Here is a 17086-nt window from a genome sequence, read left to right as displayed (position 1 = left end):
AATGCTACCACATTTGTCACCAATTTGCTGCCTTCCTAGCAGCTCCCCAGAAATACCAAGGACCACAGACCCTCCATTGTGCTGTCACATAATCAGGGCTGAGGAGCATGTTAGCAGGTAAGTGTAAGGCAACTTGCACTGACATTGCTCAGAGGTATACCCATTTTTGTGGCTAAATGTAGGATGGCATTCTCCAGGGCTGTCCGTTCTCAGAGCTTTTTACCATCACTGCATTAACCTAAAAAAAGTAAAAATAAGAATAAAGCTCTGAAGACTCCTTATGTTGCTATTGCTTGAAAAATACTTTTCTTTCCCTCCGATAGCAGATTCAGCTGTCCGATGGCAGACTGCAGCCACTGTCCCCTGAGCCAAGGTATTATGAGTATGGCATAGATTTCTTCGTTGGTGACATTTTATGGTTAAATATAAGTGAGCTCTGCAACTGAATAGAGGCGTTCTCAGCTGGTTTTGGCAACTGTTACATGAAGCCATGGTTAAGGATTTATACACTAGATGTAAAATTGTGCAATCTCTGCAGCAATACATTTAAATTACTTCAGAGTGTTTCTTTAAAATGCGTGAAGGCAGTGGGACAGCGTGCTTTTAATGCTGCTCTGATTTACGCAGTGGAGCAATGCTGTATTGTTTAGATTTCCATCTTTGGCAGCAAATGTCAGCAAGGAATCCATTAGTTTTTCTTAAGGTCCATCAAGGCTGTGAGGAGAACCACATGCTAGCACAGTTGCCTGCCACAGTTCGTGGCGCTCATGTTCTGGCACTCTTTTTCTGTTGTTGCTAGATGGGTAGAGAAACATGAGTCGCCAAAATACAGTTCTGGTTCTAGGCCATATTGGTCCATACTGTGGACCACATCTTGAGACTCTTAAGATGTAGGGTGACTGGATGTCCAGATTTCGACCGGAACACCCGGTTGAAAAGTGACCCTGGCCGTTCCAGTCAGCACTGCCGACTGGGCCATTAAAAGTCCTGTTGATGGTATTGCGGAGCTAAGGCAGGCTAGTCCCTACCTGTCCTGGCTCTGCGCGTCCTGGAAACAGCCAGCAGGTCCGGCTCCTAGGTGTGGGGGCCACAGGGCTCTGTGTGCTGGCCAAGCACTGGCTCCGCACTCCTATTGGCCGGGAACCACAGCCAACGGGAGCTGCGGGGGCATTCCTGCAGGCAAGAGCAGTGTGCAGAGCCACCTGCCGCGCATCTGTCTAGGAGCTGGACCTGCTGGTCACTTCCAGGGCACAGCGCGGAGTCAGGACAGGCAGGGAGCCTGGCTTAGCCCCCTGCTGCGCCGCTGACTGGGAGCTGCCGGAGGTAAGCCTGTGCCCCAGCCCTGAGCACCCCCCAACCCGGACCCCCTTCCTGAACCCCAAACCCCTCATTCCCGGACCCAGCCCAGAGCCCTCATCCCCCAGACTGCCCTCACTCACTCCTGCACCCCAACCCCCTGCCCCAGCCCAAAGCCCCCTCCCACACCTTGAACCTCTCTGCCCCAGCCTGGAGCTCTCTCCCACATCCCAAACCCCTCATCCCTGGCTCCACTCTAGAGCCTGCACCCCCAGCTGGAGCCCCCATCTCCTCCCACACCCCAGCCCTGAGCCCCCTCCCACATCCTGAGCCCCTCATTTTTGGCCCCACCCCGGAGCCCACACCCCCAGTTAGAGCCCTCACCGCCCTGCAGCCCAGTGAAAGTGAGTGAGGGTAGGGGAGAGCAAGCCACCAAGGGAGGGGGAATGTAGTGAGTGGGGGACAGGGTCTCAGGGAAGGGGATGGGGCCTCAGGGATGGCGTGGAGCTAAGTGTTCAGTTTTGTGCGATTAGAGAGTTGGCAACCCTACTTGAGAGAGAGAGACCTGTTTACCACTTCCCTTCCCCTTCAGTTTGGAAATCAATGAGCTAGGCTTTAGCACATATATCCTTAAGTATATGTCCTGGTTTCTTTGCTTATCTACCTGAAAGAAGTGCTTTATGGCTTAATTACAGTTTAATTACAAATTGCTTTTGAAATTCTCAGATAAGACTCATAGTGAATGGGAACATCTGACATCTGGCAAACTGATTTCTCCTTTATCTTCCTGTAAAAACAGTGGCACAAACAAAGGAACATTTCCTGAGAGATCCCATATAAAGAGCAAGCTAACATGTTCAATATGCTTGAAGGAATTTAAGAGTTTACCAGCCCTAAATGGTCACATGAGATCACATGGAGGAGTAAGAGCATCTCCTAATTTTAAACAGGTAGCCGTTCATTTTACTTTATTTGGCTCTCTTCTTTTCACGTTAATGTTTGCTGCTTGCTTTGCTTTTCCGTCAACATTTTTTTCTCCAATTTTGTTTCAATTATGCTACCCTCCTACATTAACGTAAATATGTATAGTTGTGCCTATACATAGGCCAAGAGCCTTATTTAAAGGTGACCGTCAAAGGGGAGAAAACGTTTTGTGCCTCTTTCTTTAATGAATAAAGAAACCTTGCAAAACTAAATCTTATTTTTCTGTTTAATACATTAGAAATTTCAGGAATGACAAGTCTTGTCTTCCTTATTTTTAGCTGGACTCCTTGGGTGACTGACATATGTTAGAAATGTTTTCAAGATGTAATTGAAGGATCAGAAGTCTTGAATCTTTAACAGAGAGCTTTTCTCTCAAGTGTTGAGTTAAACAGATGTTAACAAAAAAACACAAAATGAGTTTAATTGGCCTGAATAAAAATAACTTATCCTCTCAAGTCAGGTTTTGCTGCCTTGGTATCTCTGATGGCACAATCATACTAGTTCTTCTGTTGTCTCCTGTGTTAGACAAGATCTGAATTTCTAATGCAAAAAACAGATATTTTTGAAAAGAAATCTTTTTACCTTCTACTTTCAGCATAAAGAAGCAATAAAAAGAGCACAAACCTATTTTTCCTCTTTGCAGGTCATCTTTAAAAGAAATGTTTTATGGCTCTTTAACACTGAGGCTGAATCCTATGTATAAGTCATAATTACCTGGCCAATTTTATTCAGGCCCCAATCTGAGGTATGAGAAGGGGTGCTACTGTTTGTTTCACACCAGAGCCGTTTCTTTCCAGACCACGATGAATACGTTTTCATTCTATTTTTATAGTCTGTAAATCCAATAGGAACCCTCTAACTGAGGCTGAAAGCCTGTAATTGTCTGTACAGGATGAAGGAGAGAAACTGCCACAACAGCAGCCGCCTAAAGAGGTGGATAGCATCGCACCTATCGTCATGCCTGTTTCTGTCCCTGTAAAGCTTCTGTCGCCTGAGCCCAGTGCGCAGTCTGCTACCAACAGTACCACAATCAAAGACAAGCCTGCCAATTCTGTGTCAGATGACGAGATGCCAGTTCTCATGAAGATGACTTACTCTCCACCGTGCAGTCCAAAAGTGGCCACCCCCTGCTCATCTTCTGTGAGTGCTTCCCTTCTTGCTACTAACTGTGCTGTGAGGCTTTTAAATCCCTTTGGTTTTAGTGCAATTACATTTTTAAATATATATATATATACACACTCTGGAATATTTGAAGAAATCAGCGTGGCTCACACCTGGCAACGAAAGGTGAAGGCCTGTAGTATCTTGTCAGTAATTCCTCTTCTCTCATCCAGGAATATTAATTTCATCCTTCATGGAAGATCAATACTCAGAAATAAAATAAACCATTTGAAACAATAGTGCGGGAATTTTCTATCCCACTAAAACAAAGGGATTTATTACCTTTTTTTTTTTTTTTTTTTACTATTTGTGCTTCTTTGTGTTTGTTTTGTTGCTTAAGTGCAGCAGCTACTTTCTTTCTGTTCTGAAGTAAAATATATTTGTGTATTTTTTTGCGGTAGATTAAATAGCCCTGTGTCGTAGTTATTAAAGCAGTAAGTTCTAAGAAGAAGCTGTGCACGTACAATGGGATCGTCTTTTTTTTTTTTTCCCCCCCCTTCAGCATGTATCTTAATGATGTGTTAAAACATTGTGACTTCAAAAACCCAAAAGGAAAAGTAATGATGATTAGTATTTTCTGGCTTTCATTTAACTCATGAATCTGATATCGCCACACACTATGGCGAAAAGTGCCTTAGACATGAATAAGACACAGTGTGTAGAGGACTTCAGTGAAGCATGCATTTAAGCTTTTTGCTGAATGAGGGCTTAAGCGAACAGTTTAATTTACTACACTTTCTAGTCTAACAACATTAGAAATATGCCACTGCAGTGTAATTGTGAAAGGCACAAGGTGGGATGACTATTAGGAGGTGTGACTCCTGCCCATACAGTGAAAAGTAGTACTTTTACCCCCACCCCCCCGTTGAGTGGCCTATTCTGGGGACAACATGAACACTTATCAGTGATCTCGAGCAATATTTGTGGATTTATCCCCCCCAACACACTTTTTTTTTTTAATGAATTTCCCTTCTTTTTCTTTTAGCTAGTGCAGACTTCCACCCTCTGTAGTAACACTGAAGTCAGCATGTCTGCATTTGCTGATAGCTGAGCAGTGTAGTTTCTCCTTTCTGTTTCTAATCTCCTGAGAGGGATGGCGGAGGCCTTGAGCTCCACTATATGCTCTGTGCAGATTTCCTCTGGGGATTCTGGCTGAGGTGTTCAGGATTGTGCACGCACATTTACCACAGTTTCGTATACAGTTGCAGTGGCTGAATCTGCAGTGGCCAGTTAGACACCTGATTGGCCACTTGTGCCCTCAGCCACCCAGGCTTATGCATGCTGTCCTGTTTGTTACATGTGAAAATTAGGAACACCCAGTTCTGAACTCTGGACCCTGTTTTTTTATACGAGCAGTGGAAATGTATTGGAGTAGTGAAGGAGTTGCGGTCACTTAGAGATAGGGTGAGCAGATTTCTGTTGGTCTAAGGAACAGTAACTGTTTTGCTTCAATCACATTGTGTCTCAAGCCTTAGAATGAAGGGGTCCCAAGGATTGATGGGTAGAGTCAATATATTTTTTAGTGAATGCCTTTTTAATGAAAATAAAACAAAACTAAATAACCTGCAACAGCAGTGCACAGTGAAGTGAATCAAATAGTAAATGGGCATTCCATTGTGTCCCAGTGTTAAATATTTAGGTTTTTGTAGAGTACTGAAGAATGCATTCAGTGCTGAATCTGAGCAATGGTGTCTGGATCTTCAGGGAATTAGAGAGCTAATTCTGAGCTGTGAGGCCAAGAACATCGGGGACTTATTTCATATTCAGTGTGAAGATTTTTTCAAAAATGCCATATTGCATTTCCTATACTGAGAGTGCCCTTAACCATTTGATGTAGCGGCATAGAGAGCAATGGCTCATGGGAATTTAGTTCCAGTGCCTTATTTCACTTCAACAGGAGCTGAGTACCAGATATTCTGAATTAAAAATAATAATAATAATAATAATTAATAAAATACTACCCCTTAAACAAAAGAGATATAAATAATAATCTACTCTGTACTTTCTTTGGCTTAATTTACCAGGGTTTCTAGTCAAAGAGGTAGATAAGGAGCAATAGTAAAACTGCAAGTTCTTCTCCCACCCCCAAATTGAAGACACTGTTATAATGAAGAGGTGATCAAAGGAGGCTCAAAAGTTCTGTGTTCTCATTCTGGGTACAATCGTGCACATACCTGGACATGTAACTTTTGCTCACATGAGGAGTTCCAATGACTTTAGTGTGTGAGAAAAGTAGTTGAAGGATGGAAAAGGCAGAAATTTTTCTACTGTTACTACACAGAGAAAGTCACTAGCAAAATAAAAAATTTGTCAGATGAACGGGAAAAACAGCGAGAACAATAAGTTCCACTTTGACTTCATGGGGACTATTCATGTGAGTAAGTTATTCATGTACATACGTTTTTTGCAGGACCAGGTTCCAAGACTACTCACATGAAAGCTGTTACAAATAAAACATAGCAACTGATTTGTACCCTCCCTATTTCTGAATTCCATCATCCATAATGTTTGGGAGGTTTTTTAATTTAAAACCAGTAAAAAAAAAAAAATTACACAGAGCATAAAATGGAAAGTTGAAGAAACTATAGTTAATGTTTGTATTACAGTAGTGTCTAAAGTCCGCAATGGAAATTGAGGTGGCATTGTATGAAACATAGTGAGACTGAATCCCTGCCCCAAAGAGCTTATGATCTGAATAAACACACACAGGATGGGAGTGGGGACAGAGGCTCCTAGAGGTAAACTGTTTCACTCAAGGTCAGTGGCTTAGCTGGGATAGCTCCCACATTCCCAGAGTCCCAGCCAGCACCCTCGCCATTGTACCACACTGCCTCTTTGCAAAAAGGAAGGAGCAAACACTTAATCTGGGGCTCTTATCAGACCTCTGCTATATTTCTTGTTTTTCCCCATCTTTTCTTTTCTTCTTTTTGAACACTGGATGTTTACCGTCATGACTGACTTTGTAGTACATGGCTGTGTTTCACACTCCCCTGTGATTTTTCATTGCTTTCAATGTTTTTACACAATCCTTCTTAAAGATACATTTTTCTGCAAAAGAAAAATATGTTCAAACTTAAATTTTTGGGGAGGTAAAATCACCAGATGTTGGAAGGGATATAGCCATGATCTAACAGAGAGGGCAGGACCTCTGCAATAGAGAACATTTCCACAAGCTGGAATGTGTTAACAGCAGGAATAAAAGGTGCCTGTGTTCGTGTTCTTTTAACATACTTTTTATTGGGTGAGTGTGCTTGTCAAGAACCACCCATGGTGTTTAGATGTATTATCTAAACATGTTCAGTAATAATTTATTTTTATATAGTATTAATATTAACCAGATGATACAGAAATTTTGGTATATCTTTATCTAGCCAAGAAATACTACCCCCCCGCCCCCGGCATGTTTATCATAAATGAGATCTTAAAACCTAAGCACCTGAAAGTAGTATATTTAAAACTAAGAATGTGTACCATCATTGTGTGCGTTCTTAAAAAGCTACCTAACCATTTGCCCTGAAAATCAGATTTCAGACTTGCATAACTCCAATTGCTGTCACTTTTTATAGACCAGGGTGGTACAGTGTTAAATGTCTTTAATCTCCAAATTATTGAAATGTATAATGCTGTTATGTCCCCAGTTCTCATCTGCTACCATTTTCCCTGCCAAGAAAGGAGAAAATTAATACAAGATTCCTTGCAGCTGGATTCCACCCAGCAGATGGAAATGTAGTGATAAGAAACAAAGAATTTGAATTTATTACTTTTTCCCCCCTCTCCTGCCAGTGACAATGCTGCAGTTATTCCACTGAGCTCAAATGTGTCCATCCTACTAAAGCCAAGTAGATGTATTAGAAAACATTTACTTAGACTTTGGGGGTAGATGGAGCAACTTCCAGACGACCAATATAAATTTTTTGTAGTTGGAAACGATAAGTGTGCATGTGAGGGGTGCTGGTAAAAATAAATAAATAAATAAATAAAAATGCTGCATTGACATCTTGGAGCCAGGTTCTCTCTTTAGCCAGTAAACACTGGCAGGGGCAAATGCCAATCTTCCACTGTCTTAGCCAGCTTTTTAATATTTCTCCTCTGACCTGGAGTGGTGATTTCTGAAGCTGGAAAGGTAATTAATTCTCTCTGTCTTTAGATTGCCAACCAGTACCAGTTGTAGTGTTGGTATTTTGTCACATGGGCACCTGTTGGCTTTAAAAAAAACCCCAAAATTGGACTGAAACTGTCAAACTTATTCCATGTAGGGCCCTGAATAGTCCTCAGTTGATAACCGCTTTCCTGTCACCATTGTCTGTGGGAAAGCATAGGTAATGTAACCCAAACTAATCATAGCTGTATATTTGAATGCTATCAATTTTCATTTAGGAACTTAGCAGAAAACAGCATCAAAGTGCTGCAAAATTGGAAGAAGACTTCAAATCCCTGCAGGACAAGAAAAAATATCGACATAGACCGGAACCACTCTTCATACCTCCTCCTTCCTTCAACTTCAGTGCATCCTACTCAGGAGCTACGCTGTATCAAAGCCAGCTTCGCTCTCCCCGCATCCTAGGAGACCATCTTCTAGACAGGACACATGAGTTTCCTCCCTATACCCCACCACCTATGCTTAGCCCAGTACGCCAAGGATCTGGGCTCTTCAGCAGCGTTATCACATCATCTCATAATGCATCTCACCCCCAGCTGCCGCTTACTCCTTTGACACCCACTCCACGGGTGCTCCTATGTCGATCTAGTAAGTATTTTATTTAATTGTAGCACTTTCTCTGAGCCCAAAACCACATCTTACATAAACCGCTGTTATGTTATGTTATGTTCCCTGTGTGCTTTCTGTTTTGAAATGATCATCTTGGGAGAAGGACAAGACATACACACAAACTACTGTTACTTTCCCTGTTCAACAAAGTCAGTTTTTCCAGATGTGTACCTCTCTTCTAGATATTGTAGGGTTGGGTTTAAACCAAGAAATGGATTGGTTAATTTCAAATGGAAAGATCAGAATGTATTTATTTCAAAGGACACAGTGTTTGTAACTAAAGTGAAGCCTACTCAAATGGGCCAAGGGGGACACACCTGTTTTGGGATTTGGCAGTTGTTTGGTTTTAAGCATTTATTCAGTTCAGGAGAAGAAATTTTTGATTAGCATATCAGGCTACATGACTGCAGTGGTAAATATTTTGTTTAAATCCCAACATACATATATCAAGACACTGTAAGTTATCTAAATTTGATATGCCATATGCATAGAAAAGATCTTTAAGGTGTGTATGGGGGATAATCTATATTAGCTAGACGGGAAGAGTCTGTTCAAGGTAGAAATAACATCTTAATCACACCTTAAGTAACTTAGAATGGTCCCCAGTATGTTAGAGAACTTAACTTTTTATTATAAATTAACTGTGCAAGCAAAGCAATTTGTCAAAATTCCTGGAGACACATTTCTGTTTGTGTAGTTTTTCAAAACCTATAAACTAGGTATTTAGCAGCATGCTTCAGGTGATGAATTAAGATTTTACTTATTGGACCCTTACATTTTATCTTGTAACCCAAAAGGAGAGTAGGTATATTTAGATTATCTTCTGTCTTGGATCCTTGAAGATCCCCCCCCATGTTTTACAATTTTACATCCACATTTTCTTCACAGCCACCAGCCTTCTAGTCAAAAAACACTAAGTGATACACCCTTCATAGTCCGTCAGTAGTACTCAGTTATCTGGACATGTTGCTGTTATGTTCTATCCCCTCTCCTTCTTTCCCCTTCTGTATTCCCATCTTCTGCGATCAGTCCCCTTTATAGATTTAAGAATTTGATTGCTAGCTTTTTCAAGTTAGCAAAATGGATAAATCAAGTTGCCTCTCTGATATGTTCTCTAGTAGGCACTGAATTCCAGTTTATAAAACTGTATTGTTTGCAGTCCTAGTCCTCTACCCTGCAACCTCTCCTCTTCTTCCTGCTCTTTTTAGAAGATGATCAGAACTTGGTTTTGGCCTTCTACTAATTCTAGCAAGTAGTCCAGGGCCAGCTGAACCTTCTGTCACCATTGTATCATCCTTAAACTGTGATCCTTAGTTTCTTCAGAGATACAGTAACAAGGTGATAGCTGACCTGGATTTTGGGGGTTTGGTTGCGGTGTTTTTGTTTTTCTGTTTTTTGGAATTGTGTTGTATTTCACTGATTTGCAAAATCACTTCTACAGTGCCATAAATACATTCTCAGTGCTTTACCAACAGAATGTTAGTACATGTGTCCTGACCCATAGTTTACAATTTAAAGAAGTCACAGGACAATAGATCAGTTAAGGGAGTCTGTGGGGATTATTGATGAGAAAAGGAAGTAGGAGAGATTTATGGAAGAATTAATTGTAAAGAGGAATTTGGAGGAGGAGGAGTAGGAGTAGGTGTGCTTAGCATATGATAACGGGAGACCATACGAGGCATGGGTGGCAACCTGGTAGGAGGTACAAAGCTAACATGTACAACCAAGTGTGTAGATTATAAAGGAAAATGTAAAACCATTCAGAATGGTCATCCGTATGGAAATTGGTGCTATTGAAAATTGCAGCTATGTCCAGACACACTGTACCTGGTTTCTTAAGGACCCTGGTACATTCAGGCCAATGCAGCAGCTGTAACCTGATGTTTCATTGATTTCTGTGGACCATTTAATAGAAGGATAGCTACACAAGTGGGGGCAGTGGAGGACCAAACACGATGTGTGTGTTAAGAAAATAGCTTTCTAAAAAGAAAATCAAATCCCTGTTTCTGTTTCAGATAGTATTGATGGAAGCAGCATTCCAGTGACTCCAGGGCCTGGAGAACAGACTGTTGATATAGAACCGTAAGAAAAATTTATCAATGTGTATCACTTTACAGCCTACTTCAGTCAGCTCACCCTCTCTCACCTAGAGAATGTGGTCTTGTATATTTTGAACAAGGCGGGTAATACCATACTACTTGGCTGGAGGCACTCAAGGCTATACCAGTGTAAACATTGGCTGAGGTCACTGACAGCAGAAAGTCTGCCAGAAATGAGATTGTGGCACTGCAAACCAGCCATGGCTTCAGGGGAGAGCTATAAAGGGCCAGTGAAGTCACAAACGTAGCTGGTGCTGGCTGGAAAAGTGTGTGACCATGGCATTGGGGCAGCATGTTGATTCAGTACTTGCCCTGGCAGACCTCCTATGGAGTTCTGGGAGGTGTTAAACTTCCCTTCCCTTCGTGGGATACCAAGAGAGGACAGAGACAGTGTTATCACCACCAGCCCTCTGCTGAGGTGTGTCATCCCCTATGGGGCAGGGAGGTCTAACTGACCTGCATCTGGTCTGTTCACTGTATAGTAATGATATTCGTTAGATCTCTCTCTTCTGGGACTTAAAACCTGCTTCCCAGTCCAATTAAACTGTGTTGGAATTGTGCACAGCTTTCTAAATTAGGTCTTTACAATACACTATTTGCCTCAGTGAAAGCAGAATTCACTGAATATTATGTTGTAAGATAGTCTGACACAATTTCATGTCAGACCATTGTGATGTGTGACGCAAGGACCTCTTGATGCCCACTGCAGAGAGCACAGGGGTCCACAGGTTTACAGAGATCCCCTGGCTACACCAAAATGGATCATGTGTCATGCTGGTGGTCATAATCATTGCAAAATGTATGTGCAGATAATGTGTAAGGAGTTATATATGCGTACTGAAAATTGTCTTTAAGGCCTTGGAGTTAAAGGCTGGTCACTTAGGGTATGTCTGCACTACCCCTCGGATCGGCGGGTAGTGATATATCTATTGGGGATCAATTTATCATGTCGAGTGTAGACACAATAAATCGATCCCCGATCGCTCTGCCATCGACTCTTGTACTCCACCGTGGCAAGAGGCGGAAGTGGAGTCGACGGCGGAGCGGCGGCAGTCAATCCCACGCCATGAGGACATGAGGTAAGTCGATCTAAGATACGTTGACTTCAGCTATGCTATTCTCGTAGTTGAAGTTGCATATCTTAGGTCTGTTCCCACCCCCCAGTGTAGACCAGGCCTCAGAGGTAGCATGCACTGAGACAAACTTCTCCAAGTGGGAGACACTTATCTCCCTAGCTGACCATTGTATATCTTACAGTGGAAATCTACTTGCATATTGAATCAAGTACTCATGAGTAGATTCTGAGTGCTGCAGGAGAAAACAAAAACAGCAGGGATTATCCTGTTTTACAAGTAAAGACAATTAATTTTTGGGAGTATAAGTGGGGTATGGAGGTGCGCCTGGGATCCTTCAGGCTGGGAAGACAAGCTGCCAGTGGGCTTGATCTAATGAAAGGACGTTTTCAGACATCCTGGTTTAAAACACCAGGGAAAAGGACTTGGGATGAGCTATCCTGCAGGAGACGGGAATATTTTATGAGTTAAGTTTAGGCTGTAGCAAGTATGTTATAAGTTTGTTTTATATGTAACCATTTGTTTCTGATATTCTTTCTTAGTTTGAATCTCTGTTCTTTGATAATAAACATATTCTTGTTTTCACACTAAATATATCTAAGTGCTGTGTGTTAACTGGATGGCTATCTTGAGTTAAAATTAATAATTTGTGTGTCACTACTCCCAAAGGAATAGTAATCTGTGAATTTTGTGAGTGTTTGGTGGAACAAGGGCTGGACACTCAGAGGGACACTTGGAAGTTGGTGTATACCTATTGTTTGCCTGCAGAGGGACAGCGTAGCTTACGGGGGCTGATGGGGGGAGTACTTGTTCTGTTTGTGGCTTGGGTTGTCAGGAAACTGACTCCTGGCAGGTACAGACAAAGCTCACTCATGCTAATGGTGCCTCGCAACCCTGGGTATTCCTGGGGATTGTCTCAATTGTGTAATTTATTTTTTGTTTGGTATAAAATAAAAGGTAATATTATTCTTTTCTCTGTAAATCTTACAAGTGAGATCTCTCTTTATTTACAGACAGATCAATATTGGATCAAGATTCCAGGCTGATATTCCTGAACTACAAGACCGATCATCAATGGGGAGAGATATGCACAAGGCAACTTTGGTTTGGAAACCATGGCCAGAACTGGAAAACAAAGTCTTCCAACAAAGAGGTACTGTATTTTGCCATTTGAGTTGTTTACTGAAAACACTATATTCGGTATAGAAATCTCCACTTATTTCTCACTCTCATACTATTTTTTTTTACTTTGAAAAGGTTATACAGATGTTTCAATATCTGATCAGTTTTAATTTGATGCATTTGAGAATTGTTACAGAAAAGTGCAATGCAAACATCAAGAACTGTGTGCGCATTTCAGAACGAAAACTTTACACTCTATTGTGTTTCAGTTGGCTTTACAGAATCCTTGGTTTGAGGTATCTGGCTGACATGTTGCAATATTTAACAGAATCCCTTTTGTTTCTGACAGTGGAAGACCTCTTAAATATGTGCTGTTCAAGCGTGTTACCTGGTGGAGGAACTAATTCAGAATATGCATTGCACTCCCTCTTTGAGTCCAAAGGGGATATTATGGTAAGACAAGAAGCTGAAGAGAAAGGTTCGCATCTCCTTTACCTTGGCAGCCTGGGAAGATGAAGGTTATTTACTTGTATTTACCCTGCATATTGCCACTTATAGATTTTGCACTGCCTGGTGCAGCTTAAAGGTAGAACCTTCTCCAAGCAGTATCTGTTAGCACTCATGTGTGCCCCTTCCAACCCCTCCCCTCCCTCAGTGTCTCCGAACATTGCGGTTGAGCTACATAAGGGAGCGCTGCACCCTCTACTGCCTCAGTTCCTGCCACTGCCAACCCAGAGAAACCGCTGTATGACTTTGAGAAAGAGGGGGAGGTGGGGAGGAAGTATGAATATATGCAGAATAGTCTTGAAGAACTCTGGTTACGAGTAACCTTCATTTCTTCTTCAAGTGGCTTTGCATATCCCCCATTTGTGGGTAAGTTCGGCGAGCAGTGCTGAAAACTCAGGAGGAGCGAAACAGAGTCCTAATTTAAAGGACTGAAATGCTGATGAACCAAATTTAGCATCCACTCTTGAAGCCAAATCCAAAGCATAATGTTTAGTAAAAGTATGCACAGGCTTCAACTTTCTAATGTGCTGGGTGGTGCTCAACCCCCAGCTCTGCCCCAGGCCCCGCCCCCACTCCACCCCTTCCTCCAAGGCCCCACCCTGGCTCCGTCCCCCCCTCGCCTCTTCCCGCCCCCGTTTCACCTCCTTCCCCAGCGCACCGCGCCCTCGCTCCTCCTCCTCCCTCCCAAAGCCTCCTGCACGCCGCAAAACAGCCAATCGCATGGGGCGCAGGGAGGGCGGAGGAGGCGCTGATCCGTGGGGCCTGCCGGTGGGTGGCAAACACTGGGGGGAAGGAAGGGAGCTGATGGGGGGCGGAGGGGACGGACTGCCAGTGGGTGCTCAGCACCCACCATTTTCCCCCTGTGGGTGCTTCAGCCCTGGAGCACCCACAGAGTTGGCGCCTATGAAGGTATGGACTTGCTTCCAGGTAGTAGCCATATAGATTTCTCCAACAGGAACATGTTTAAGGCAAGCAAAAGATGCTGCCATATCACTAGTAGAATGAGATCTTACAGCAGTAGGCACAGGGATTGCTGCTAACTTGTAACATTTAATGATACATTGTTTTCCCTCTCTGGAAATAATTTTAGGTGATACTCTATAAGCCATATGGGTTTTAGCATAAGAAACAAATAACTTAGATGACTTCCTAAAACTCTTAGTTCTGTTTAAATAATATGCTAAAACCCTTCTAGCATCTAAACTATGTAACACAGATTCCCTTTTATTAGCATGGGACTTTGAGAAAAATTCTGGTAAATTAATAGACTGATATGAAACTCGGATACAGTTTTTAGTAGAAACCTGAGATCAGGTCTGAGAACCACTTTGTTCTTATAAAAAATAGTAAATGGCAGATCAGCCATCAAAGGATACAATTCACTCACCCCTCTGGCTGATGCTATACCAATAATAAACAGTTTTAATAGATAAGTAAAATAAAGAACACTGCCAAAGGTTCAAAAGGCAGCTTCATGAGCATAGATAAAACCAAATTAAAATCCCATCGTGGAACTGGCTCCCTCAAAAGGGTATAACGTATTAGATAACCCCTTCATAAGCCTTTAAATTATATCATGCACAAATAATGGTCCTTGCCCTGTCCTGTAGCAACCTGTCACTTTAGCAACCAATTGTCCAGATATGGATAAACAAAGATGCATAGTTTTCAGAGATGGATCTCTACTACAAAAAGGTACTTTGAAGACTCCTGGCATTGTGAAAAGGCTAAATTGAAGAAACTTGTACTGAAAATGTCTTTGTGCCACTACAAAATGAAGGAGCAAAGGATGATTAGGCCAGAGAGAAATAGGGAAATATGCATCCTGTAAATCAATAGTTGCGAACCATTCCATAACCGAAAGCAAGGGAATTATAGGGGCCTGGGTTAGCATTCAAAACTGGAACTTCCAAATGAACCTGTTCAATTTTCTTAAAATCTAAAATTGGATCGAAATCTCCATCTTTTTTTTTTTTTTTTTTTTCCCTGTACCAAGAAGTATTTTGAATAAACCCTTGACCTACAGATATTTGGATACTTCTTTGACAGCACCTGTCAGGATCAATTTTTAAACTTCTAACAGAAGAATAATCATGTGAGAAGGTGTCCTGAAAAGTGAAGGATTAGGGGAAAATAGGTAACTTTTAAAATTGTATTGTATAGCCCTTTTCTATAATTACTAGGACCCTCTTTTCCAAGGTAATAAACCTCCAAATGTCAGTGAAATGCGTTAGCTTGTCTCCATACAAAGGAAGGGAGGCATCCTTGCCAATTGCTCCACAACTCTTGATCCTCAGGTCAAATCTCAGACCTTAGGTCTGGATTGGAGAGCAGCCAGCTGGACAGACGATGCCTTCGACATCTTGCCGAGTTTAACTGGAGGATCCAACGAAACAGAAATAGGAGCCGGAACTGACAAAAATCCTAATCCTTGGGATCCTTTAGGCATTTTATTCTTGCTAGACAAAGCAACTGGAGCTGAAACAGGCCTCTTAGTCTTCAGCTCTGGTGATCGCCCAGAACCCAACAGTTAGCGGCAAGAGCTTCTTTAAGCAGGAGTGCTAGTGGTCTATTCTGTGTCGTCTTACATGCTCTGGGTGTAAAGGTCTGGGAAATAGAACAGTCAGAAGGACAGGGGCCTTCCCCAAGGCACTTAAGGCACCTAACATGATTGTCCGGCACCAGGGAGACAACTGGGTATGAAGCACAGCTCTTAAAATCTGGCTGCTGCTGTTTCTTCAGTTTCACTGTTACAAAGAACCGAACTTACAAACTCTGCTTGCTAGGTTTCAGAGTGGTAGCCGTGTTAGTCTGTATCAGCATCTGATGAAGTGGGTTCTAGCTCATGAAAGCGTATACTCAAATAAATGTGTTAGTCTCTAAGGTGCCACGAAGACTCGTTGTTGTTTCTGCTAGCTAACTATACTGTACCTGCCTTAAATTACACTTAACGCTAAAACAAGCAACTATTATTGCAAAAAATCCAAAGGTACTGAATAGGAGAGAACCCCAGATCTGATAGACACTTCCATCTGGTGCAGTGGTTGGAAGGTACTGAGACAGCAGAGGCCACAGTGCCGCCTTGTGTAACCTTGCTTTCAGAATGTTTGGAGATGCAGTGGGAAGCATCAGGAAGGGGTGCTACAAGCTATAGCAGCCAGTGCTTGGAAGGTGAGGCTGCCCCGGGCGGTGCAAAACCCATAAGTGGGAATGTGCAGAGCCATTCGAAACAGAATTACAAGTACTTCGAGTGCTTGGTCATGTCGACTCCATTCTAGGTGTGTGTGTGTGGCCGTTGGAGATTTTTGCCTTAGCAGTACCTGTAGGGCCAGCTGTCGTGCCCTCTTGCTTGCTGCACCCATGCCACAGAATATTAGGCACTGCCGGCCCACACCCTCTCAGTTCCTTCTTCAGAGTGCCTCTCTTGCTTGTGAAGAGCTAGCGGTTTTCTTCCATCGACTTGGGGCTTTTGTTAATTGCAGTTAGTGTTAAGTAGTTGTTAAGTAGCGTAGTTAGCTGTTAGGTAAGGTCCCCGCTGAGACTTTGCCCCAGGCGGGGCATGCCCTGAGCTCCTGGGTTTAAGCCCTGCTCTGTCTGTTGCAGGCCTGTGCCTGTGAGTGGCAGGCCTGTGTCCTGTGAGGGACATGCTCCTCAGAGGCCTCCTGATGGAGTCTGCTCTCTGCACGGCTTTAAAGCCCTCTGCGCAGACTGCACCGAGTACTTCAGCCTCTATGCTCAGTGCGCCATTGGCGTCAGCTCCGCTTGGCACCATTTGCCATCACCGCCGCCAAAGAAGGCGGCGAAGAAGCACTCGCCGGCGCCGAGCAAGAAGGCCGAAGGATCATCCAGTAGAGGGACCGGGCCTGTCCGCCAACCTTCTCCGGAGCAGCATGAGCGGGCCTCTGTGGCTGGGGCACCTAGCCCTCTCAAAGGTCTGTTGACTCGTGAGTGGAAGGGGCCCACCACCCTGCCTGCACCATTGTCATCCCAGAGCTGGGAACAGAGAGCGCACAGGTCTCCACGAGCTCCCGTGACGTCTCCAGGGCTGCAGGACCAGGCTCAGGTTCCTTGAGAGG

The 17086-nt window shown here is 43.1% G+C and overlaps 1 protein-coding gene across 8 annotated transcripts in view; it reads left to right on the top strand.

The window, feature by feature from the left end:
* Nucleotides 1-17086, top strand: part of TRERF1 (transcriptional regulating factor 1) — a 143019-nt gene that overhangs the window by 105542 nt on the left and 20391 nt on the right. For 3 of the 8 annotated variants that reach the window (XM_077813820.1, XM_077813817.1, XM_077813818.1), the window contains exons 5-11: nucleotides 324-373; nucleotides 2096-2246; nucleotides 3172-3420; nucleotides 7819-8188; nucleotides 10225-10291; nucleotides 12395-12534; nucleotides 12853-12956. In XM_077813820.1, the coding sequence (XP_077669946.1) occupies nucleotides 324-373; nucleotides 2096-2246; nucleotides 3172-3420; nucleotides 7819-8188; nucleotides 10225-10291; nucleotides 12395-12534; nucleotides 12853-12956 (1131 nt within the window). The remainder of the gene's footprint in view (nucleotides 1-323; nucleotides 374-2095; nucleotides 2247-3171; nucleotides 3421-7818; nucleotides 8189-10224; nucleotides 10292-12394; nucleotides 12535-12852; nucleotides 12957-17086) is intronic. The other 5 variants (XM_077813822.1, XM_077813819.1, XM_077813825.1 and 2 more) reach the window with 3 other exon arrangements.

This window comes from Eretmochelys imbricata, chromosome 3 (assembly GCF_965152235.1).
Source record: "Eretmochelys imbricata isolate rEreImb1 chromosome 3, rEreImb1.hap1, whole genome shotgun sequence".
Lineage (NCBI taxonomy): Eukaryota > Metazoa > Chordata > Testudines > Cheloniidae > Eretmochelys > Eretmochelys imbricata.
This window is presented reverse-complemented; position numbering and strand designations above follow the sequence as displayed.